This window comes from Trachypithecus francoisi, unplaced genomic scaffold (genome assembly GCF_009764315.1).
Source record: "Trachypithecus francoisi isolate TF-2019V2 unplaced genomic scaffold, Tfra_2.0 Lachesis_group13, whole genome shotgun sequence".
Taxonomy (NCBI): domain Eukaryota; kingdom Metazoa; phylum Chordata; class Mammalia; order Primates; family Cercopithecidae; genus Trachypithecus; species Trachypithecus francoisi.
In genome coordinates this window covers 41,314,722-41,340,954 of record NW_022681458.1, presented here as the reverse complement: position 1 = coordinate 41,340,954, position 26,233 = coordinate 41,314,722, and the positions used below count along the sequence as shown (strand labels likewise).

General features: G+C 38.7%; 1 protein-coding gene across 6 annotated transcripts in view; it reads left to right on the top strand.

Annotated features, from left to right (window-relative positions):
• Window positions 1-26,233, top strand: part of SPATS2L (spermatogenesis associated serine rich 2 like) — a 177,946-nt gene that overhangs the window by 11,740 nt on the left and 139,973 nt on the right. For all 6 annotated transcript variants that reach the window (XM_033232043.1, XM_033232047.1, XM_033232041.1 and 3 more), the window contains exon 2: window positions 11,694-11,743. Coding sequence is in view for 2 of the 6 variants with exons in the window: in XM_033232041.1 (XP_033087932.1) it covers window positions 11,694-11,743 (50 nt within the window). In the remaining 4 variants the exon portion in view is untranslated. The remainder of the gene's footprint in view (window positions 1-11,693; window positions 11,744-26,233) is intronic.

The window sequence follows — 26,233 nt, the reverse complement described above, 5'->3', positions numbered from 1 at the left end:
AACAATTAACAAAGCAGGTTTTTGAATCTCTGAATAGTCAGGTGCACTGCCATCAAAATAAATTTTTATTTCTATTCTTTGCTGATAGATTACAAATAAAGAAAGCCACTAAAATATCCTGAAAAAGAAGATTTATATACGAATTGGACACCAGGGACAGATTTTTCACACTTATTTTGTTGGAACCATTCTTTCCTTAGCTGTGGGTGTTTGGGAAGTTCTTTTGTTGTAGCTTTGTTGCTTACAAGAGGGAAAAAGCTTTAGTATACTAAGGTAAGAATGATTTTGATTGGAGGCAATATTGTTCTCAGTGTGGGCTGACTTTCATGTATTGTAGTGATTACCAGTACATAGCCAAGAAAACCCATTTGTTGAAGTGCTGTAAACAGCAGATAGTCTGATCTCAAATACTGCCCTGATCGACAAGTGTTTATTGTAGGAATGTGGTCCGTCCTATAATCTTTTAAGGGAAAAGGGGAAGATGTTATGCCAGTCACTGTGACTGCAAATGTCCTGATCTGGCAGGTCATTTTCCTTTCTCGTTAAATAACGAGAACTCTGTGGAATCTGAATGGTGGATTCAGTACATGCACTGAGCTTCCAGTGACTTGCTCAGCTCTTGATGCAGTTGATCACTCCACTGTAATTCCATACCCTCGATTTTAGTGCCATATCAAAATCATGAACACTCAAGGAGACTATGTAAATCTACTTCCTCAAAAATTAGAAATAATGGCACTAAAAATGTTGTTTAATGCTGGTTTGTGGCACTGAATATATAAACTCATTCATTGTTCTGGTACTCCCTGAACAAGAACTGTTTCAGTTGCAGTGGATGATATCAACTAAGGTTTCCATGGCAACGCTAATTTATAATTTCCAAACTTTTGTAGAATTTCACCTTCTGGACTCTCCTAGATTGCATTTAAATTTACATTTTCTTCCCCCTCATTTATTAAGGTGAGGCATGTTTAGATATTACTTACAGGTATGTACTAGGAGTATCTTCATGAAACTCACTGGTAAGAAATTAGACGTGTAGAAAGCAGGCATTGGAAACAGAAAATGGATACTGTGGTCTAACATCCCACCAAATGCAGGAATTCTTTCCACATTATCCCAGTTGCCATTTGAACCAGCCAAGAATGAGGAGTTTTGGTCAACATTTTATGATGCCAAGTAATGCTAATGACAGTAGTCTGCAATGCTGCTGGACCTTAAGTCCCTTTCGATTTGGACTTCGTGTTATTTGTGATTGGACCAATACTTCATCAAGCACAGGTGGACACAGATATTTGTAAAACCTCTTCCCAGTGGTGCACTGAAGCCTGCCTCCCTGCAGCTTCCCTACTGGTCTTCCATCCGCCCTTTGGATGCCACAGAAGAAATATGCACCTTCTCTGTGGTTGCTCTTCAAATATTTGACCATAGCTATTGTATCTCCTTCTCGAAGTCTTCTCCTTTCAGGGCTATGCAGTTCTAGTTCTCTTAACTGATAGTTCTCATCCTGTTAACATTTTTCTGGGCACCCACCACTCTGTCAATGCCATCTTAAAAGTGAGGCATCTGGCCAGATGTTGTGGCTCACACCTGTAATCCCAACACTTTGAAGGCCGAGGTGGGGCTATCACTTGAAGTCAGGAGTTTGAGACCAGCCAGGCCAATATGGCAAAACCCCATCTCTACTAAAAATACAAAAATTAGCTGAGCGTGGTGGCACATGCCTGTAGTCCCAGCTACTCAGGAGGCTGAGGCAGGAAAATCACTTGAACCCCGAAGGTGGAGGTTGCGGTGAGCCAAGATTGCGCCACTGCACTCCAGCACTCCGGCCTAGACGACAGAACAAGTCCCCACCTCGAAACAAAACAAAACAAAACAAAACAAAACAAAACAAAAAAACAAGAGGCATCTTGAATGCAACAGCCTACTCCTGACTGAGTACTCTGAACGGGAGAAAACACTAGGCTGCTATTCACTCCCTTGATCAGGGCACCCTTCTTTTATTAATCTAGTCAAATACTGTGTGGGCCTCACTTGTAAATCGGGAGCAGCACATTGTTCGTATACGAAGCTAAAGAAAACTTCCAAGCTTTTTTTCTTAACAACTACTACAAAGCCAGGTCTCCTTTGTTCTTTACTTGAGCAGTGAATCATGTGTGCCTACTTAAAGGACTTTACATACATTTATCCTACATTTTGTCTCTTTTTGTCAAATTATTTTTCCTCTTTATCAAGACGGCTTTGAATTCTAAAATTTTTAAATTCAATATATTAGTGATGTTAGATTTTTACATATTTATCAGTTGCACACTTGGAAATGTTACTTTGTCGTTGATATTTGACCAAGATAGGCCAAAGGCAGAGCCCTGTGACATTCTACAAGAGAATTATTAACATCAGTATGTGAATTTTTTTTTTTTTTTAACTAGCTTGACAGTCTTTCACTTATGTTTACTTTCTTGTCCAAGAGCATAGAGTCAGGGAAAGTCTTAGTCAAATGCCTTAGTAATGAAATCATTATTGGTCCACTTATTGCCACTCAGTAGAACGCCTATGATAAAGAATAAGATTCATGAGAGTAATTTTTAGATTGCATTAATTTTTCTTTTGAAAAATTTCTTGGAAAAGCATATGTAAATCACCTTATTTTTAATGTATCTAAGATAAAATAATTTTGTAAAATAAAATCAAACTTCACCTGTCATTTCAACTCATATGAACTTGTTTGGTTCAAAGGAATTGCTATGTAATACATCGTTCTATTCTCTTCACAGAATCATTACTCTTAAAAAGAATTGGTGGGGTGATAGGAAATTGCTCCATAGGTGTCACTCCAACACATCATGATATTCTCATCTCTTGGGACAGAGTCATCAGGCTGAGGCATGTCCAAACAGCATGCCAGCCTGTGTAGATGGCTCCATGACAGTATCGCTGACGTGACCATGACAGAGAGAGCTCTGATGGCATTGTGTCACTAATGGATGTGTTTTCACTAAGCTGAAAATTCTGTGTTATTTGAAAAGAGGTTTATTTTTCCTCCCACACAAATTCTTTGACTCTCATATTAATGTCAAATATCTGTCAAGTAACACATATGGTGCTGTCTGTGCTATATTTTATTGTACTCATGTACAAAATAGTTTTTAAAAAGCGTGTTGTCTGCCTTGGACTAGATGGAAAAAAAGCAATTTAAAACAGTAGTATTCTTAAAAAACACAAATCTATAATAATATATCAAGGAATAAATGATTGCTTCATAAAAATACTAGTGTTTGTGTCGTACTTTATATTTTTCAAAGTGCTTTCATGCACCTTCTTTTGAAAAAAAAATCTGATGTTAAAAATAATACATACTCTTTGGATGTGGAAACTACTGAAATGGATAAAAAATTAATTAAAAGTCAACTAAAATTTCACCTCTGAGAGATTGTCACTGTTAGCATTTGGGGTTTCCCTTTCAGATGTGCATTTGTGTGAGGTTGTGAGTGTATGTACATGTGTATATTTGTGTGTTTTAAACTAGCTCTTGGTGGACCCAGGAGGTTTGTACTGAAAAATCAGCATGACATAGTCAGTAAAGAGCTTTGGAATCAGGCACTTGGAGATTTCAACCCTGGCTATACAACTTATGTAGTGATTATGAATTCCTTAAACTCTCTAAACCTTAATTTCTACTTCTATAAAATGGGGATAATAATACTATACACCTAGTAAGTTTATTGTAAAAATTAATAAGATAATACAAATAAAGTACATAGTATGGTTCTTGGCCCATAGCATATGCTCAGCAAATGTGAACTATTTTTATTATGCAGGTTTTCTTTTCTGCTTTCTTCACTTAAATTCTGGAGTAAAAATTTCCTTGTCATAAAATATTATTTGAAAAATATTTAGAATGATTGCATAAATTTCAGTATATGAATATACTTTAATGTTATTCTATGGATAAACAATTTTTAATTCACTGTGATCACAAAGAACACCACAGCTAATATCCTTTACATTATGTTTTGTGAATAGACAACAAATTCAAAATGAATTACTAATCGCATTTTATGGAGAGGCAGAAAAAACCTGACAATTCTTTAGTGTCTATTAATGTTCCAGGTTATATGCCATGTTCTTTACAACAAAATTCTCTTTTAACTTTCACAACCCCTTTGAGGTAAGTCTGTTACGCCCATTTTTCAGATGACAGAGCTCTGAGGGAAGATAAGTCATTTGCTCAAGGTCATGGAGAGATAGTGGTGGTAGAGATGGTGTTTGAAGCCAGTGTCAGATTTCAAAGCTTACACTTTTTCCATTCTGGCATGTAGTTCATGCCTATCTTTTTGAGACTTGCAGAATGAATAGTTAGCATTGTGCCTTCTACAAAATGTCACTTGGTGCCACATGAAAGATAGGATACTTGGCTGGAATGCTTGACTTACTCAATATAGTACCTCTTGCGTGTGTGTATTCTTATATGTTTTGGAATCAAGCCTCATTAAAATAAGGTGTTAACTAAAGGAAATGAAGCATTGATATGATTATTTGATGAAAAGAAACCTCAAGGAAGAAAATATTTATTGAGTTGATAATATAAAACTCTTCTTTGTTTTAGTTGTACGGACTAAGCCAGAATCACTATCTCCCTAGGAATCTGGGTATTTCACGTAAGTCAGTTTAGGAATTAAGCAGTAACAACAGCCAAAGTAAATTGATGCTGTCAAAGGAATTGTACGTTTCATTACTTGTATATTAGGGGTTGAATGGAAAAAAATACCTCTTTAGCCTTAGCTGTAAGCTGATACATCAGGAAAGAGCTGTAATAATTGCTGTAGGTATAAGTATAGATATATGAGAGATGAAGTATACTAGGATAAGCCCCCAAAGAATTATTTGGTGAACTGACAAGTTGTCTTTAAAAAGTCAGCCATTCGGAACATTTCTCTTGGCAGCTCTCAAATCTGACTTACAGTGTGTACTGTGGCAGCCAATTTTGTAGGAAAAATGCATAATTAATGTGAAGATCAAGGTACAGGTATTGCCAGTCAGTACCTAACACACAGTTTCTTAGAACAAAGGAGCAATTGAAGTTGTCTTTTAATAGGGTAATCCTGGTTTGTCATTTTGTGGGTTTCAATTCTTAGTAAAAATGGGGGAAAAACCCAGCTCTAGGAGTAATATTTCACATCTGAGAGGTACTTTGTTGCAGAGTTTATAACCAACTGTTGTCAAGAAAGCTATCTTTGATTTTTGAGATCTTGAATTTTTATAGCCTTTGAGCTTGCTCATTTTTGTCTTAGGATTATTCTGATTTTCCTTCAGTCATTTTAGTTTTTGCAAGGGAGAAACAGTGTCACTCATGGTCCCAAGGCCAAAAAGCCTTCCAATCTCGACAGAACATGACCACCAACTTGGCATGTTGGTACTAGCAAGTTAAATTTGAGCTTACTATGCTACTAGTGAATAGTTAGAACTGTGAACAGAGAATTAGCTATGAGATCTGCAGGTTGGATTTACAGCATGGCTCCATTGTGTGGTAGCTGTCTACCCCTGGGCAAACAACTTTCCTATCCCTGAGTGTCCTCAGCTCTCAAATGGAGATAATGACTACTACATAGTCGGAACTCATTTGGAGGGTCAGATGTATTGAGCAAACCATTGCTTCACCCACAAGTCTGCTTATGATTTGTTTCTAAGTTATTAATTAATGACTACAGGTCATCCCCCTCAAACATGAGCCAATTTACTATTTAAAATATTTTCAAATGAAGCATGGAAATATTTGTAAGATATATATAGAAATATATGACTCCTGGGGCTAACCTCACTAGACCCTTCTAACTCTTTGCTTAGACTTTATCCAGTAATAATGAGACAGACCCTTTTTCTGCCCTGGAAACCACTGGTGCCTAGCTTAGAGTCTCTCAGAGTTTGGATACTCACACCCAGGGCATATTCCTCTAATGAGGGAGGGGGGCCTTTTGACTTCAATAGGTGGTTCCTTTGATCACAGTAAACACCTTTTTAGTAATAGGCATTTAGATCTATTGTGTTATTTTAAAATAGAAGCAAAACTGGTATTTGATGCATATTTTACCCTTCAATAAGAAAGGCTCGAAGAAAAAGAATATAAGGTAGAAAAAATATTTCAGAAGATTGCATTACAGAAAATTATAGGCAACTCTTTTATTATTAAAGTAATCCCAGTGCTGGAGGGGAGAAGGAAAGGGAATGGGAATTTGGGAACTTTGACACTGGGTAGTGTCCGTGCAAAGCTTTTTGGAGGTCTCTCTTGGTTCTTCCCCCCCAGTGCTGGTGATGAAGTGAAGGGCTCAGAAACTGCTTCTGGGTCTGACCGCAAGAGAGTAAATCCCAACTCTGGGGCTGCTCTAACTCCCTTTTCCTGGTCTGCTGTGTTCTGACCTCCCTGGCTTTTATGGCCTCTCAGATAGTCATGGTGGGTCGCCCTTTATCTTAGTCCCTTAGGACAACAGGATTTGCTCATTGACCACCCTTGCTTGGACTATACTGTAGGACCTTGAAGGTGTTTCAGACAATTAATGATTGAAATGTCTCTGTGGAGTTCCTGAGGGATGGAAGTGTATGAGCTAAGTGCTGGACATTTTAGACAAGCCTCTATGACTGCTTAGCAGTAGGGCGCCCACCCAAGGCCCACTGGTCCCAGGATTCTCTGAGCATGCCAGGTGGTGAGGGTCAGCCTACTTGCTATTCTTATTTGGAATCAATTTCTAAATTTTATTTCTCCTTCGACACAGGAAACTATTCTGAATTTCCCTTCTTTGCTTTGGTACCAAAGCTTTCATTGAGTTCATTAGCTATTTCCTGAGTATCTCCTCTGTACCAGGCACTGTGAGAGGAACAAAGGGGAATCAGGTCTTGAAAGGAAAGAATGTGCATGCCTTAGGTAAGAAGCAAGATATGTCTCCAGAGTTGAGAGAAGGGAGAGCTGAAGACGCAATTAATTTTTTTCTGTTGTACTTTCTATACAGTAAGTTGTACTACATAAAAATCTATACTAATATCCATTTGTGTGGCAAATTCCATTATAATGAAAATCTCTGTTATCTAGCAACTTAGGCAAGTGTCAGTAGAACACAATTCCAATACAGCAGAAGACTTTAGAGAGCCCCTTGTAGTGAGCTGAAATGGGATTTGACCTATATATTAAGCTTTTCATGGTTTTGATATTTTTCATTTCCATGTGTCAACAAATACCTGACTTGATATTAAAGCCAGTTAAATCAATATTTCTTGCTGTAGTCAAGGTACAGCAACATATATCCAAGGGCAACATCTCCCCAACAGCCATATTTTGTTGAGTATATATATTTTATCATAAACCTAACTGATTGAACTACCTTCAGAGGAAAAGGATGAAAACATCAACATAGCTACCATAAAAAAAAAAAAAGCCAGAGAATCTGTAATCTTGTACCTTACCCCTCATTTAAGCAATTCCATAATTTATTTTGCTTTCTTAATCATAAGGAATGACAACATGGAAAATATTTTTATTGTGATAGCTGTGGTTTCTTTATCCTCAAATAGAACTGCTTTAATCCTTCTCCCAAATTCCGTCCCATTCAAAGGATTTCTGAGCAGGTACATGTGAGCAAAGTGGCAGGTACAGCTGAACCCAAGAGTCTTGGACGTAGGAATCTTTTTATTTATTTATTTTTTTAGACAGAGTCTCACTCTGTTACCCAGGCTGGAGTGCAGTGGTGCCATCTTGGCTCACCGCAATCTCTGCCTCCTGTGTTCAAGTAATTCTCCTGCCTCAGCCTCCCAAGTAGTTGGGACTATAGGTGCACACCACCACACCCAGCTAATTTTTGTATTTTTAGTAGAGATGGAGTTTCACCATGTTGGCCAGGCTGGTCTTGAACTCCTGGCTTCAACTGATCTGCCTGCCTTAGCCTCCCAAAGTGCTAGGATTTCAGGCGTGAGCCACTGCCCCTGGCCGGACTGTAGGAATCTAATAATCAAATAATGGGAAGGAGAGTGGAGTAGAATCACATTTCTATTTACTCTTTCTCTGAAGTTTTAACTATTTGATGATTTCTGGAAGTCACCTATTACAGACTCAGTATTTCTATTAACAAATAGTCTGATGCATCAGTTTATAAACACCAACACATTTATTTACTATGTGTTATCAGAAAAGCCTCACCTATCTTCTGTGTGTTCGTTGTCTAGGTGAGTACTTACCATTTATTGGGCTTGTACTCTGTGCTAAGCACTTAAAATAATTCACCTTTCACAGGCAAAATGATGCTCGAGGCACATGCTATTGTTTATATTTTCCAGATAAACGTGAGACTTCAGCTGCTAAGTAACTTATCAAAGGGTACTGAGGTAGAAAGGGTATAGTCTGAGGTTTGAACCCAAGTTTGTCTGATTCCAGAGCCTTTTCACGTTTTTTAGAGATGGGGTCTTGGGCTCTTCACAGATGCAATCATAGCACATAATAGCCTTGAACTCTGGACTAAAGCTATCCTCTTGCCTCAGCCTCCCAGGTAGCTGGAGCTACAAGGGCTTGCCACCATGCCTAACTCCTTTTCACTTTTTAAAGGCTGTTTTCCATAATATATTCTGAGATTGAAAAAAAAAATTCAAATGGTTAGAGTAGTACATACTCATTATAGAAAGTTTAGAAAACAGAAAATTATTAAAAAGAAGAAAAATTACCTGTAATCCTTCACCCTAGGGATTATCACTACTGAAATTTCAATCTTTTTTCTTTCTAGGCTTAAGAAAGCTATTTATACAAATGAGCATTGTTCCTCAAAGTTGTCCTCTTTGAGGTTTATGCATGTATTCCAACAATGTTGCCATTGCATAAAATAATTTTGGAATCCCTTTCAGAGCCAGTTTAGGAACCAGCTTTTCTCTAGACTCCCATGCACAGGTTACTTTGGTAGAAACATAGTAAAGACAGTATATCTGCTACTTGAAAACCTGTCAAAATAATGCATGATATGTTTGACCATTCCTTTTTTTTTTTTTTTTTTCGGGGATGGAGTCTCTTGCTCTGTTGCCCAGGCTGGAGTGTAGTGGTACAATCTTGGCTCACTGCAACCTGCAGCCTCTGCCTCCCCAGTTCAAGCGATTCTCCTGCCTCAGCCTCCCAAGTAGCTGGTATTACAGGCGTGTGCCACCATGCCTGGCTAATTTTTGTTTTTTTTTTTTTTTTTGAGTAGAGATGGGGTTTCGCCGTGTTGGCCAGGCTGGTCATGAACTCCTGACCTCAGGTGATCCACCCACCTTGGCCTCCCAAAGTGCTAGGATTGCAGGCTTGAGCCACCATGCCTGGCCCTGTTTGGCCATCCTGTGCCTTCTGAAATCCTATGCTGCAAATATTTAACCATCCTATTAAAAATGCCATCATTGAGCCAGGCGTCGTGGCTCACACCTGTAATCCCACCACTTTGGGAGGCTGAGGCGGGCAAATTACTTGAGGTCAGGAGTTTGAGACCAGCCTGGTCAACATGGTGAAATCCCATCTCTACTAAAAATATAAAAATTAGCCAGGTGTGGTGATGTGCACCTGTAATTCCAGCTACCTAAGAGGCTGAGGCAGGAAAATCACTTGAACTCAGGAGGCGGAGGTTGCAGTGTGCCAAGATCGCACCACTGCACTCCAGCCTGGGTAACAGAGCGAGACTCCATCTCAAAAACAAAAGTTATCATTGCCCTCTCTTGAGTCGTAAATATCTTGTGCTGACTTCTATTGTAGCAGGGGATGGAATTTACCAAAATGCTGCTTCCTTCCATGTCAAAGATTGATGGATATTTTGGGGAATGTCTAAAAGTCTTTATTAAAAATTTAATCCATAAATGTTTAATATCTCATTTGACAACTCATGTTATTTATTACTTTGTGAACACAACAGCGTTTGCCTTTTGTGGGGCATAAAGAAAATTAGAAAATTGTTTTTGTCAAAAGTGTGAAAAGTGTATTTTAAAATCAATTCCTTTTTTAATGGAAGTATTACACTCACTAAATTATTACCCTCCGAGGAGTTTTTGTGAAAGCAAATGTATCTAGGTGAGATGAACTGATCTTTATATAAAGTCAGTTGCATTTGTGTAAAAGTAAATGTTTCCCATAGAAGCAGGCACACACACACACAAGATTGCTATCAAAATAGCCATTGGTATACTTTATTGAAGTCAAGAAAGTCAATTAATTAAGTACCAGCTGAGTTCTTGTCACTTTGGTTTGTTGCATACAACACTACTAACTTTTAGAAAACAAATCTAACTTCTACCCAAGCATCGCATTGGTTGTCTTGTTTCTGCCTTATTTTTCATAGACATTCTTACCCTCCCCATTTGCTTAGCATGACACCCCACCCCTTCCCAGACTGCTGGGCACTTGGGGCACGTGCATCCTGGATGTTAGACTGGTGCAGATTGGGACAGACCAAGTGTGTGTACTTGTCCTCAGGCTGCATTCTTCCCTTGTCTTCTGGTTGCTGAGATTTCATAGGATGAGAATTCTCCATGCTTATGGAGGTCATGACAAAGTGTAGGCTGTGTTCTGTGCTATATCTTTGGCACTATTCATGGTGCCTAACACTGTATTCAGTCAATGTTTGTTGGCTAAATAAAGGGTTATATTTTTTCAAAACTGGACTGGTAGGGAGAAAAAGTCCAAAAGAAAGTCAAAGTTGTAAAGTAGAATCTCAGGGCTTAAAGCCTTTAGGTCAATCCTCTCATTTAAAGATGAAGCCCAGAGAGATGAGCTGGCTTGGAGAAGGTCACCCAGAGAGTTGGTGCCAGAGCCAGGAACAGCATCCCGTGTCCTGAGGCCCCGTCCGCTTCTTTCCAGCGCCTCCCTCGCAGTTGTTCTCCAGTCATTTTGTGGAGGTCAATCTTCGGCGTCTCGTAGGACCAGTTAGCAGAGCATTTGAATCCCCACACAGTGCTCAGCAGAGTGTTAGAGACATAGGCATTCTTAAGAAACACGTGAAGTGATAGGTGACCGAGTGAGTGAGTGATTGGTTGACTTATGACCTTGGCACCCATCTTTCCACCTGAGTGGTTACTGGTTGAATGATGAGTTCTTTGGGATTGTGTGTACTTTATAGGATATCTTTGGGAGAGGAGAGGATTATAACAAGAAGAACAATAGCTAACATTAAATTGGACAAAATATTTTGGTGAATAGTCCAGGCTCTAGAACTTGATTTCCAGTTACATTTTCATGAGACAGGTGATTTGACCTCTCTGGTGCCTCATTTTCTAACACCTGTAAAGTGCCAGTGATACCAGGGCCTACCTCAGAGTATTGAAGAGTTAGCCTATGTGAAGCCCTAGAACAATGCTAGACACTTCCTAAGCAGGCAATAAATGTTAGCTATTGTTGGTGTTACTGAAATGTCACTATTATATGCTAGGCAATCTGCTAAATGCATTGCATATGTTATATATCATCCAGTCCACAACTTTGTGAGGAAGATACTATTATTATCCCCATCTTACAGTTGAATAAACTGAGGCACAGAGAGGTTACTCCACCTACCCAGAGTCACATAGCTATTAAGTCATGGGTGAGTACAAATTCCCTGTCTGCTTGACTCCAGGTCCTGTGCTTGGGTTTTGAGTATGATGGGAAATGGGTGGTGTGGCTACTAATTTGAGACCTGCCTGACTTCCCAAATTTCCATTTTTCCTAGAGCGCTTCAGAACCCAGGCTGCTTTCAGGAAGATTGCTGTGGATTCCCAGGTGAGTAGAGATGGCCATTCCCTCTCTGTGACCTCCTACTGCTGCCATGGCTAGCTGTCCCTACACCTGCAGCTGACTCCTGGGAGCCTTGTCACAGCCTTTGGCAGCCTCTGCTGCCTCTCAGGGCTCAACACCAGAGTTCTCTTTTAGAGCGTGTTGACTGAAGTTACTCCTGATAGGGCAGTGGGGTCTGGTGGATGTAAGTCAGACCCCACCCACATCCCCCTTCCCCACCTGCCTTGCCACATCTGTGGATCTTTAGAGTAGTTTCATGCATATGAAATACTTTGAAGTACCACAAAAAAATAGGGCTTTTAAAGACATTCTTGTGATTTAGAGAGTGGTGGGCTCTGGAGCCAGACTGCCTGGCTTTCCCTCCTCATAGTGATAGCCGCTTTTGCTCTTGTTGTTCTTCTTGTTGAAGAATGAGCTCCTGTGATTGCAGAAGTCTGACTTGGAATTGACAGTGCTCAGTCTGCATTGAGTGGGAGTAGGACGCAGACTCATGAGACAGACAGCCTGGCTCTGTGTCCTGGCTCTGCTGCCTAATAATCGTGCATTCTTCGCATGTCACTTTTCTGAGCCTCAGTTTCCTCTTCTCTAAGATGAGGATAATTATACCTATCTTGCAGAATTGTCAAGATGTTTTCAAGCTCATGTATGCAAGGCAAACTTACACAAAATTGATATTCAATAAAATGGTAACTGTTACTGTTAATCAGTATTGGTATTTGAATAGGGATATCAAAAGTATTTGCTGAACAGAAAGCATGTTGTTTTAGGTCCATATTTTCCCTGAAAGTATTTTTATTATTATCATTTTTAAAATTTTTCCTTCCAATGGTCTTATTTAAATTAATTTACTTAACAAGCCATATATTCCTTGTGGGAAAATCATCCTTGGTCCAGACCCTCTGTTAAATAATCATAAATTCCAAATCGAAATAGTCCAAATTAATGAGGTCTTATTGCCTCCTGGATATTTCCATTAATGTTTAATATAAACTTGATTCTTTTTCCATAAATGCAAACTTTAGTGGTTAAGATGATTGTAACTTTTTGAAAAGAGCCATAAATGTTAGTGGGAGTTGGTTGTTTTCCATGAATAGAATTGAATATTTTGCTTCCTCTTTTTTGAATCACAATGAAAGCACTTTCAGTTGTTCAAAGATAATTAATATAGAAACAACTGGTTGATTTTCTGTCTCTCTGTCTCCATACACATGTCTGCATGCACAGGCGCACACACTGCTTAGTTTTCCTTTGTTTAGGCAGCTGAAGAGTTACTATGTAAATCCTGGCAGCCTTCTACCCATCAGACAAGCAAGGGCACAATCAATTCCTGTTTTCTTGAAACGTATACCAAATAATCAGAAACTCTGATTATTCTGCTGGAAGGCAACAGCTTGATGGAAAGATGGTACCAATTGAAAACAATTCTGATCATATTTTTGTCAGGAGAATGAGATGCCTCCAGCTGCCTGTCACTAATCATATTAGAGGTGGAAAGCAGGAATGTTTTACCCTGCAAAAGATTACTCTAATCATGTGTTGGAACGCTACTTGTACTGGCTGCTTATCCCAGAACAGTGACATTAGACATCCTGTAACTGGTCTTGCCAGTTGGTAGTAGTCTAAACCATATGCCACATGAGCACACTTTAGGAATTTTCTAATTACAGCTCAAAGGCTTTACTTTTATCTTTTCATGCTTGTACTGCAGACATCACTGATTGAAAATGATTTCTCCCTCAGCATAATCCTATTGCCAGCAGTTATGAAAGACTAGGAAGATGGTAAATGAAGCCCACAATAACTGAAGAGGTGTCTGAATTCAATTAGGAAGAGGCCTGTCCCATGTGGACACATAAGTCATATAAATCCATTTTAATTGTGAACTGTGATACTTATCTGGTCATGTTTATTTTGGATGCGAGTGCCAAAGCTGGATTTAGACCAGAATTCCAGATCTTGAAGTTCTAATGACTAATTTGGGTATCCACCGAATCCCTTAATTCATTTCTTAATTTGTTCTCCCAGAATTAGAGAGTTGCTTGGTTGCAATCATTTTCACAAATTTCTCATAGATCAAAATAAATGTACAGAGATGCTTTTCCCCCTAGGATTCACACATTTTGCTCTGATCTCAAGTAACTATTCTTGTTGTTATCAAAATAACAATAACAATGCTGACGATAACAACAAAACTAACATTTTGCAAGGCAGTGTAGGGAATATAGACTGAGGCTCCAGGAGGAATGATTTTGAGTCCCAACTCAGCTACTTACAGCAGTGGGACCTTGGTCAAGTTAGTCCCCCTCTCTGTGCCTCAGTTTCTTCTTGTAAAATGGGACAAATGAGAGTATTCACCTCATTGGGTTGTTTTGATGATTAAACAAGCCCGTATATGTAAAGTATAGGTAGGTTGATATGTTGAAAGTGCTGGCACAATAAAAAATGTTAGTTAATTGTGTTGTTATTGGGAAGACAATGGTGGACCAGAGGCAGATTTTGCTTTATTGTCATCTAAGTATGTCCCATTTCTACAGTCCACTCGGAGAACACTTATGATGGTCTGAATTTTGAATTAATCTCTATTATTTGTGCTTTTACTCCTTAGTTTGGCTACAGAAATATCATTTTTTGGCTTTCCAGGCTTGATCAGTATTAATTTGGAACCCTTTTGGTGCAAAATTACTTTAAAATTTGAATGAACATTTTGTTCTCTAATGTGTGTATGCACAATATTAGCCCTCATTAAGAGGAAAAATTTTATTATAATATGTAAAACGTGCATGTGTGAGAGAGAGAGGGAGAGGGAAAGGGAGAGACAGAAAGGAAAGAGAGAAGAGATTTGGAAGAATCAGCTTTAATAAGTTCACTGGAAATTTTTTTTTTTTTTTTTTTTTTTTTTTTTTTTTTTTTTTAGAGACAGGGTCTCACTCTGTCACCTGGGTTGGAGCGCAGTAGCACCAACACGGCTCACTAAAGTTCAACCTCCTGGGCTAACACAGTTCTCTTGCTTGAGCCTCTGGTGTAGCTGGGACCACAGGTGCATGCCGCCACAACTGGCTAATTTTTTTATTTTTTATAGAGATGGGGGTGTCTCACTTTGTTGCCCAAGCTGGTCTCAAACTGCTGGGCTTAAGTGATCCTCCCACCTTGGCCTCCCACAGTGGTGGGATTACAGGTGTGAGCCACCATGCCTGGCCCAAACTATTTTTTAATACAGTAAAATGCATTTATTGTCATGGCTGAGATTTAGTGATTGTGTAGGAGTGAAAGTCTACTGAGAGATAAATCTAGTAATTTAATGAACTTTCTTCATAGCTTCATAAGAGTTAATTACGATTTCTTAATTCATTGCCAAAAGAATGAATTGCTGGAATTCATTAGGGTTTTTTTTTTTTTTTAAACTAAGTTAACTGCCTGTGTGTGTCTGTGTGTGTGCATATGTATGTATCTATGTATTCTAGAGAAATATATACTTATATGCATCCAGAGACATGTGTAAAATATTCTGTATCACTAGGAGAATAGATGAATAAATTGTGGTGTAATTCTATGCCGCTAGACTACTATACCGCAGTAAAGAAATGAACTAGAGCTATACACAATAATGTATCCCACAGACAACATGTTGAAAGACAGAAGATATGGGGTGGGTTTGATAGTTCATGCCTGTAATGCCAGCCCTTTGGGAGGCCAAGGCTGGAGGATTGTTTGAGCCCAGGAGTTCAAGACCAGTCTGGGCAACATGGTGAATCCCTTTTCTACAAAATATACAAAAAAAAAAAAAAAACAGCTTAGCTGGGTGTGGTGGTGTGTGCCTGTAGTCCTAGCTATTCGGGAGGCTGAGGTGGGAGGATCAGTTGAGCCCAGGAAGGGAAGGCTGCAGTGAGCCATGATCACACCACTGCACTCCAGTCTGGGTGACAGGGCAAGACCCTGTCTCAAAAAAAAAAAAAAGAGAGAGAGAGAGAAAAGACACAAGATTACATAACAGTCTTATTAAAAAACAGACAAAACTAAACTCTTTTGCTAAGGTGTGTATATTCAAGTGACTGAAACATTAAAGAAAAGCAAGGAACTTATTACTGAAAGAATCAGATACCAAGATAGTGCTTACCTCTAAGAGAGGAAAGAGAAAGGACGTGGAGGGCTTCCAAGGGCGCTGGCAATATTGTGTGCTTTGACCGGGCTGGTAGTGACGTGGGCAAAATAAATGAATTTTTAAATCTACTTTTCTGTTAAGGAGTTATAGCAATAATTTAAAAAGTTTAGAAGATAAACAAAGTATCTCTTTGGCCTGGCTTAGTTCACACCTTGTCCTGCCTGGTTTTAGGTCTAGAGATTTCTATGATTATAACTGGCTCTTAGAAGTAAATGACTGCATCACTGCATGGGAAAGTGGTCTCCAAAGTGAGATATGCACCCCAGGGAGCACTTGAGAAGATTAATTTGGGTGAGAAAAGAAATTGATTAGGACTTGCATTTACATTCATTTTGTTATCATGAAACATTATGGTAACTGATGGCAACTGTATTGACATTGGCACTGGCCTTGAGTCCACATATCTGGTCGTTAGGTATTGCCTGGGGCATAGGCGAGGTCTCCTGAGCAAAGAATGGGAGTGCCCAGCTCAGGGACTTCCCAGTGGCTTCCCTACTGTCCCATCTGTCTTGGTTATATTGTGAAATATATTGTGCCGGGTTAACTGGATTTACAAATTCTATATTTTAGTTTTAACAAAACCTCACAAACTAGCAGAATTCTTAAAAGATTCTGGAAAGAATTCTCGTAAGTTGAAGACAATTTTAATATTGCAAGCAAGAAAAGAATGGCAAAGCTTTGCATGAACTCTTTGTTAGCCACATTGTGAGTTAATGACAGTGACCGTTGAATCAAATCTGGCAAGAAGCTGGCCACCAAAATTTTATGGTGTCTGGAAAACTAAGGTATTTATATTCACCGTGTTTAATCATGAACTTCGTCTTGTATGTATTGCCTTGAGATACTATGATTAGCAAATATTGTATCCATTCTGTCATCCTTTTTCCATGTTTTATAAGGTATACAACGTATTAATACAATAATACATGTATATGAATTGTAAAAAAAAAAAAAAAAAACCAGACAAATACAAAACATGTGAATTGAAAATAACTTGGATACTACTGTCATGTAGTTCAAAGGCTACTTACTGCTCATAGCTAAAATGTGTGGAAGAGTCTGCATACCGCAATCACAGGCAGGTCATCATACCATTAAAAGACCTTAATTTTTTTTCTTTTGTGAACCTATTAAAGTGTATTTGATTGTATCACAGCCATTTCTAAAAAAGATGTGTACTGCTGTTCCTCATACCCAATGTGTATCTGATACATAACACTTGTTCTACCAGGACTTAAGTAATTACTTACAATATTTCAAGGATGGAAATGATTTAAATGTTCATATGTCTGAAAAGCTGATGAATAACTCCCGAAACAAGTTAAACGATTCTTTCAGTATTGCCCCTGACAAGTTCTAAATGTTAGTGTATTGTCCCCTTTGGATCATTCATTTTAAAAGCTGTGAAGAGTGTTGATTCCTTGTTTTTCAAGCACATATACATATGAAACAACCAAATTTCATATTATTCATACTTAGTGAAATTTTCTTTCTTTTAAAAGAAAATGTCTTTCTTAGAGAAAGCAGACCACTGAAGAGACAGATATGGTAATAACGATCATTAGTTTACTTAGCCTTGGTTTTCCACAGTGTTGAGTTATAATGTAATCTATAGTTCATCTTTTTAACCAGCTCTTAATACATTATCAACCCAGTGCCTCACACTGTTTACAGGGATGATTTATTATTCGTCAGATTTTAAGTACTAATCCATGAAATGTTAAACTTCCATTGGCAGCCACTGCAGGAAGGTTTGCAGGTGTCCTGACTAATGCTTTGAAAGACGAGCATTAGCAGTAAATCACAGCATACAAAATTTTTTAATAAAGTAATGGGAAGGATTTTGCATTCTGGGTCCTCTAAGCTTTGGTATTTGGAAGTTAGTTATGTGGGAAATTAAAGGGGTAAAACATTCTCGGGCTTTAACCCTTGAACTCTGGGCCAGCCATAGTCAATAGCAAAAGCATCTTTGTAGCTTTGTTCTCCTAACCCTGAGATTTCTTGGCTATGGGAACTGACAGAGTGCCAAGTATAGGCCTAATTGCATTCCTTGTTACTGAGAAAAAAAAAATCTCAAAGGAATTTTCCTTTTCTTTCAAAGGGGTACCTGGGCATTTTCTGGGATAGCAAAATTGTTTATAAGATGTTTGCAAAACGTTCTGAAAAGAGAACTTGAAGAGGGCTCTGACAGCCAGTTGAAAGGCATGTGTGGCTTACCTGGAGCAGTGGAGAGTTAGGGAGATGCAATTTAAAATGTGAGAGAGATGTGACTTTGTCCTCTAAGAGCTTGCTTGCTCCCTGATGCACAAGCTGATGGCCTCTCTTCTTTTTCTTTCTCTGTGTTCTGCTCAAAGCTTTAGCAAGATATTACATAAGATATTCAGCTAGCCCCATAATAGACTGCCAGCTGTCTAGGTTCTGCTGTGTTCACCAGTATTCCCTGTGCTGTGTCCACTGCCTAATACATAAGACATACTCAATTAGTATTTGTTGAATGAACATATATACTCAGGTATTTTCTTCTGTGATCTATATATTGGTGATTAATTTATTGAACCAGATATACTCTGAAACAAATTAACTTTTTTTGTTGTTTTTTGAGATGGGGTCTCACTCAGTTGCTCAGGCTGGAGTGTAGCAGTCCAATAATGGCTCACTGGAGCCTCAACCTCCTGGGCTCGGGTGATCCTCCCACCTCAGCCTCCAGAGTAGCTGGGAATACAGGTGTGTGCCACCACTTCTGGCTAATTTTTGTATTTTTTGTAGAAACGGCGTTTTACCATGTTGCTGAGGCTGGTATTGAACTCTTGGGCTCATGCAATCCACCCACCTCGGCCTCCCAAAGTATTAGGGTTGCAGGTGTGAGCCACTGTGCCCAGCCCCAGATTAACTCTACTCAAGGAATCAGTAGCTAATTTTAGTAGATTGAGATCTTCTAATATATGGAGTTTATATTGTAGTGGGAAGGCCAGACAATGAGGAAACATGTAATCAAGTGAATAAACCCAATAGTTATAGCGAGTGATGAGAGCTGCAAAAAACCTGAATAAGGCAAGTGCTGTGATGTAGAGTAAGGGCTTGGAGAAACCAAAGCCTGGAACAACCTGAAAGTCCAGTGGTGTAGAAGGAATTGATACAACCTTCCCAAAGGCTTAATTTACTTCAGTAGTTAGCATGTACAATGAAAAGATTCATCTTATCACAGCTTTTCTTAATGAAAATAGTTGTGCCGAGTTCTTACCATACTAAGAATGTCAGTCTACTTTATAGAATTTTGTTTTTAACACATCAGTTGGTTAGTACCAGTGCGAAGGCCAAGGGGTTACCTCTCCACTTCACTTCCCTTCTTCTCCAAGCTGCACTTCTCTCTCAAAGCCAGGCAGCTGTCTCCCAAATGTGCACTGTCAGTCGCTTAGGAAACCAGATGACCAAAAGAGGGTGGATCAGCACAAATTTCTCATCAAAGCTGAAGGAAAGAAAGAGAAAGAACCTCAAAGCCAATGCCCTGCTGACTGTGGGTCAGAAGTGTTATCTTTGTATCTCAAGGACAGAAGGCTTAATAAAGATTTGGGTACAAAGTACACATCATCCTCCAGGCATGCTGAACGATGTCAGCCAGAAAGCTGTTCCTTAGGGTTTACAGTTTCCCCTTTTTCCTAAATTAAAAAATGCTAATGTGAACTGTTGACTCTCAACAACACATGTTATTATTGTATATAGGGCAAAGAGTAAATAAGACACTTGCCTCATGAAATAACAGTTCATTTTAACTCAGCAAGCTGGAAGTAATTTTAGCTTTTTTTTTTCTTTTTTTAATGCTTCTTTATGGAAGTAGGCCACAATCATTTTTATTCCACTATTCTTTATAACCCTATAGCATGCTTCCTGTTTATACTTTTAAGACCTGTTTTTAAAGACCCTTAAGGGATATCCTTTAATACATTCCTTTTGAAAATAATTATTCATCTATAGTACCCCCTTACAATGTCTGAAGGTTTGAAAATATAGGAACTTCTTAATGAGATGTGTTTAATGGTCTATGCAGAGTATTGAAATGTTTACACCTGGTTTAGTTAACATAAATTATATTTAATTGGTCATTCTGGAAAATAAGTAGATATTTTAGAATAGATTCAGTACCTAAAATCCACCATTTGCTTTTTATGTATAGTATCCATAGATAAATTCAATGCATGTATTTATGGATTTAAAAACATGCTTGCAATAACATAAAGTCAATTCTTAGGGACTTTTAGAAATAATGCAAGGAACATGTCTTGTCGGGGCAAGCAAAAAACATCCATGTGGGCCAGAAGATCTTTATAATTTTTTACAAAGTTTAAAGTGCAATGCAAGTGTAATTATGTTACTGTTACTTTTTAACGTTTGTGGCATGAAAAACTTCTGGGTTGAATGACAGTCCATAATTTTTTGTTCAAATGCCGATTATGTTCCTGTTTAGAGTGAGATTTCCTTTTTCACATGCAACCGGTGTGTCGGAGGTGCCCTGCGTTCCTTAGATGAGATCGTTCACACTGCAGTTGACTTTCCAACTCTCCAGATGACACTTGTGCCTCCACGTGATCCTTCACCTGATGCTTTAGCTGGAAGTCTCACTTATAGAAAGAAACCTCGACCCACATCACATCTGCAATCTAAGAGCCTCACTGTGGCCATCTCTCCAGTTTTGCCCACGCATTAGAAAAGGGCTGAGCAATCGCTCATCCTTGGTATTGGGTGGCCTCTCTTACGGTCCTGTGACGTACGCTGTGCTCGCAGAGTTTCTCTGCCCTGCACTCTTTACTCTTGCTGCTTTGGTGTCTTCTTGTGGCTGGTATGTGTTTTGTAGTTAGTCTGGCCACCAGCAGTTTTTTCTGCAAATCCTCTGTCCTGCTGCGTGTCTCTTTTCCTTCCTATTCCCCCAACAACACATTCTCTGCACTTCAGCTTCTTTTTTTTGCCCTCAATGCTACAAGAAACCAGAAACAAGAAAGCGTGTCTTGGTAATATTCCTCTGCTGATTTTCCACTGCCCTCTTCCCTGGGTGAAATTGCTCTTTTCCACAGCACTCTAGTGTTGCCAGCTGCATCTTTGTTCTCTGCTCTTTCAGAGTACTCACATGGAGGGGGTGCAGCGGGAGGTGGGGAGGGCTGTGGGGAGGCATGGCCCTTTCTGCTCAGAGTGGTCCTCCAGAGAAGTGCCGCATTGTCCGGATTGAGGACCTGACCATGGGAAACAGACTTCCTGACAGTCACCATGGGTTACACCAATATTACTTCCATTTAGCTTGACCTTTCATTGTGCTCGAAAAATAACTGAAAATACTTAAATCATGTATAGTATTTTTCTGGAAACAAAAATAAATGGGGTTCTTTTCAGAAGGCACACTTGAACTTTTGCCCTTGCTTTTCCTTTTTGAGCCATTTTATCCAATTCAATGTTTTCTTTTATCATGCGTTTTCCTTTTGTGAGAAATAGTCAGCTAATGTCTCTGCTGATAAAATTATGAATCACAGAAGCAATGTAACTGTTAAAGATAAGGATAGCTCTTATGGCCCTAAAGTACTTAGTTCTGGGAATTCAGTTTTGCTAATATTTCTTAAGTGCTTACTCTGTATGTGCACATATGTGTCACTGGCAGACCGACTTCTTAATTCTAAAACTGCTTTAATGCATTATCCCAACCAATTCTCACAACAGCCCTGCGAGGTGGCTAATATTATCATTTATCTGTGTTTTATGGATGAACACACAGAGGCACAGTAAAGCTAGGTAATTTCCTCAAGGTCACACAATTAACCCTGGGCAGGGCCTGGATTTGAACCTAGGCAGTCTGACTTCAGCACCTATGTTCTTAACCACTGAACTAAACTCAATGACTCAGGTATGTCATAGAACCTCTGAGAACCTAAGTTTCCTCATCTCCAAAATGGGAATAGTAACACTTACCTTACTAAATTGTGAAGATCAAATAAAATAATTACTTGAGAGGATGCACTTAATTGTGATGTGCTCAAGCATAAGGTTGAAGTCTGGGGGAAATGTTGATATGGTGTTTTCTGTTAGGAGTCTCATTGGTGAATTTGTCCTTTGCTGCTTGGATATTCTGCTGGTTCAGATGAAAAACTGTGTTTTTCTTAAGGCTGTTTTGAAACCACAGGAAGACCTCGGGTTTCACAATGAAAGTGATTTTTTCTTTCCAAAACGGTGGCATTTGGAAGCGTTTAGAGGATAGGCAAAATTAACCGTAATTTTTAAATTTATTTTTATTTATTTATTTATTTATTTTGAGACAGAGTCTCACTCTGTCACCCAGGCTGGAGTGCAGTGGTATGATCTCAGCTCACTGCAACCTCCACCTCCCGGGTTCAAGTAATTCTCCTGCCTCAGCCTCCCGAGTAGCTGGGAATACAGGCACCTGCCACCATGCCTGGCTAATTTTTTGTATTTTTAGTAGAGACGGGGTTTCACTGTGTTAGCCAGGATGGTCTTGATCTTCTGATCAAGATCCGCCTGCCTCAGCCTCCCAAAGTGCTGAGATTACAGGCGTGAGCCACCATGCCCGGACAACTATAACATTTTTAATATGCCAAGTAAGTTCAATATCTGTTTTCCATTTACTCTAATCTCCCTTTAATATAGCACTTGACACTCCCTCCCTTTTTTCTGAATCATGCAAAGTAAGTTTTCTTTCCAGTGTCTATCCACCATGCACCATGGACTTATCACTAACTATCACTCAATGTGTAATACTGCACCTGGGACCATGTCTTGTACTGCCAGCACAGGGCCCTGAAACGCAAGAGATACTGGGCAAGGTGTAGGCCAATGGAAGACAGATGGAAAACAATTCCAAAGATAAAGACTTAGAAAGGCTGCAGACCAAAATGACTGTGCTTCAAAATGTGGGACAGGAGACCAGAGCTGCAGAAGAGTCTGCTGGGTGGTATTGGAAGAGGACCTGGAAAGAAAATGGAAGAGGACGCTGAGAAAGACAAGCTTAACAGGAGACTGGTTGTTCTCTTGCAGCTGCTTTACAGGGGAGTGAAGCCTTCCTCTTCCGTCTGATGCTGGGCCTGCCTTCCCTGCTGTGCAGCTCCTCTGTGTCTGTGGGTCTGGTACCTTCATTTCTCATTATGTTCACACAAGTCAGGATGTTGGGGAGCTGAGCCCTTACAGTCCCATGGGGGAAGTGAAGAGCCAAAGGCTTGACTTTCTGTGATTCTTTGGAGGTTTTATGCACCCTAGAAATTTGAGTTTTTCCTGGTGTTTTCTGGGACTGGTATTGCATACCCAGGGTCACCCTGTTTGGGGGCTCTTCCAAGGAGAGTTTGTGATCATGATGAGTTATATTTTCCTCCTTTCTGGATAAGAACAATATCCTTGCCATTCAGTCTCCAAATATGCAGTTATGATAGAAGAATATCCTTATTTTAGGAAAGAAGTTGGCAGTCTCAATGAGGCAGAAATGTCCAATTTAGAAAACACATCTAAAAGGAAAAGCTGCTGTAAGTCCTTTTTGGAATCAGGTGGAATATAAATGAATAAATAAAAAAATTTCAAATAAAATGTGAAAACATTTCAAATAAAATTTCAATAAAATATATTCTTCTTTCTCTCTTTAAGGTACGTGTTGATTTTGCCTAAACTTCAAATGTAATTTTTTTGTCACTTCATTAAAATGTCAGACTTCAAACTGATCTGGCATCTAATTGGGAGAATAACTTGGATGGAGATTTTTAGCTGGTGCATGTAATCAGCACTACAATAATATTGTCAGGGACTGACCATTTAGAATGTTTTTAAGAATGTTGGTAAGTGTATAAGAAGAGTACTTAACACAGGGGAGGGAGAAAAGGCATCAGGTCTCAAAGAAAGAGTCAAAATGGAATGTATGTCAGTCTTGGCTGGAAGTATATAAATAGGGAGTATGTAATATAAATCACCTAATTGATTAAGGTGTCTGTAGTAAACATTCTAGGCTTAGTACCTGGAAGATGACGTAATCTGTAAAACAAACCCCCACGACATGAGTTTACCTATGTAACAAACCTGGACATGTACCCTCAAATCTAAAATTAAAAAAAAAAAACCTCTATGGATTCTTTCCTGCTTATTATGAAAGCAGTGTATGTTCAGAGTAGGAAAATTAGAAGACATAGATAAAATAGAAGAATGCCCCAAATCTTCCCACCCAGAGAACCACTTTAAAAACTCTTAAATACATTTCCAGAATATTTGTCAGAATTATGGATACAAGCACATCTATCATACTTTACCAACCCAAGGGTGCCTGTTTAGTTTCTCTTCATGTAGTACTAAGCTGATCATAACACTTGATAGGCAAGTAACTCAAGTAAATTGAAGTATATGATGCCCTTTCTAGAGGGCAGTTTGTCACTATGTTTGTTTTTAATCCTTTAAAATATATTTACTGTTTTATTTCTAGGAATTTGTGCTAGGGAAATAATTAAAGATATGTGGAAAGGTTTTAGCCACCAAGATGTTCATGACATCATTGTTTATAATGTGGTAAACAGGAAATTGCTTCAATTACAAATTAAATATATTCTATATATGATGTCACAGTCATACAGTAAAATACTGTTCAGCCACAGTAGATGCTGTTGTTGATAAATATTGATAATGAAAAGATGTTTATGATACATTGTTAGGTAATAAAATGTCAACAAAAGCCAAGTATGCAATGTGATCATATTTTGGTTAATGTATGTATGTATTCTTAGAAAATATTCTGGAAATGTATTTAAGAGTTTTTAAAGTGGTTCTCTGGGTGGGAAGATTTGGGGCATTCTTTTTTATCTATGTATTTTAATTTTCCTACTCTGAGCATACACTGCTTTCATAATAAGCAGGAAAGAATCCATAGAGGTTATTTTTTTTTAATTTTAGATTTGAGGGTACATGTCCAGGTTTGTTGCACAGGTAAACTCATGTCGTGGGAGTTTGTTTTACAGATTATGTCATCTTCCAGGTACTAAGCCTAGTACTCATTAGTTATTTTTTCTGATCCTTTCCCTCCTTCCACCCTCTACACTCAAGTAGGCCGCAGTGTCTGTTGTTCTCTCTTTGTGTCCATGACTTCTCATAATTTAGCTCCCACTTACAAGTGAGAACATGCAATATTTTAATTTTTCTGTTCCTATGTTTGTTTGCTAAGGATAATGGCCTCCAGCTCCATCCACATTTACACAAAAGACATGAGTTTGTTCTTTTTTATGGCTGCATAGTATTCCATGGTGTATATGTACCACATTGTCTTTATCAAGTCTGTCACTGATGGGCATTTAGGCTGATTCCATGTCTTTGCTATTGTGAATAGTGCTGCAGTGAACAATTGTGTGCATGTCTTTATGGTAGAATGATTTATATTCCTTTGAGTATATATCCTGTAATAGGGTTGCTCGGTCAAATGGTAGTTCTGTTTTTAGCTCTTTGAGGAATTGCACACTGCTTTCCACAATGGTTGAACTCATTTACACTCCCACCAACAGTGTATACATGTTCTTTTTCTCTGCAACTTTGCCAGGATCTGTTATTCTGTTATTTTTTGACTTTTTAGTAATAGCCATTCTGACTGATGTGAGATGGTATCTCATTGTGGTTTTGATTTGCATTTCTGTAATAACCAGTGATATTGAGCTTTTTTTATATGCTTTTTGTTGGCACGTATGTCTCCTTTTGAGAAATATCTGTTCATATCCTTTGCCCACTTTTTGATGGGGCTGTTTGTTTTTTTCTTGTAAATTGGTTTAAGTACCATATAGATGCTGGATACTAGACCTTTGTCAGATGCATAGTTTGCAAATATTTTCTCCCGTTCTTTAGGTTGTCTGTTTGCTCTGTTGATTGATGGTTTCTTTTGCTGTGCAGAAACTCTTCAGTTTAATTAGATCCCATTTGTCAGTTTTTGCTTTTGTTGCGATTGCTTTTGGCATCTTCATCATGAAATCTTTGCCCATCCCTATGTCCATAAGAGGATTGCCTAGGTTGTCTTTCAGGACTTTTTATAGTTTTGGGTTTTACAATTAAGTCTAATCCATCTTGAGTTGCTTTTTATATATGGTGTAAGAAAGTGGTCCAGTTTCGATCTTCTGCATATGGCTAGCCAGTTATTCCAGCAACAAAGGTTATTTTAATTGAGAAAAGGAAAATATTTAGGTCAAACCTTATGAAAGTGACTGACTTCATATGAGGCTTTTTGGCTGTATTTGTTTGTAAACATATTTCAGCTGAACATGTGTGCTGTGATTTTGAGAACACTAACTACTCTTTAGTCCATTTGATTTAGCAGA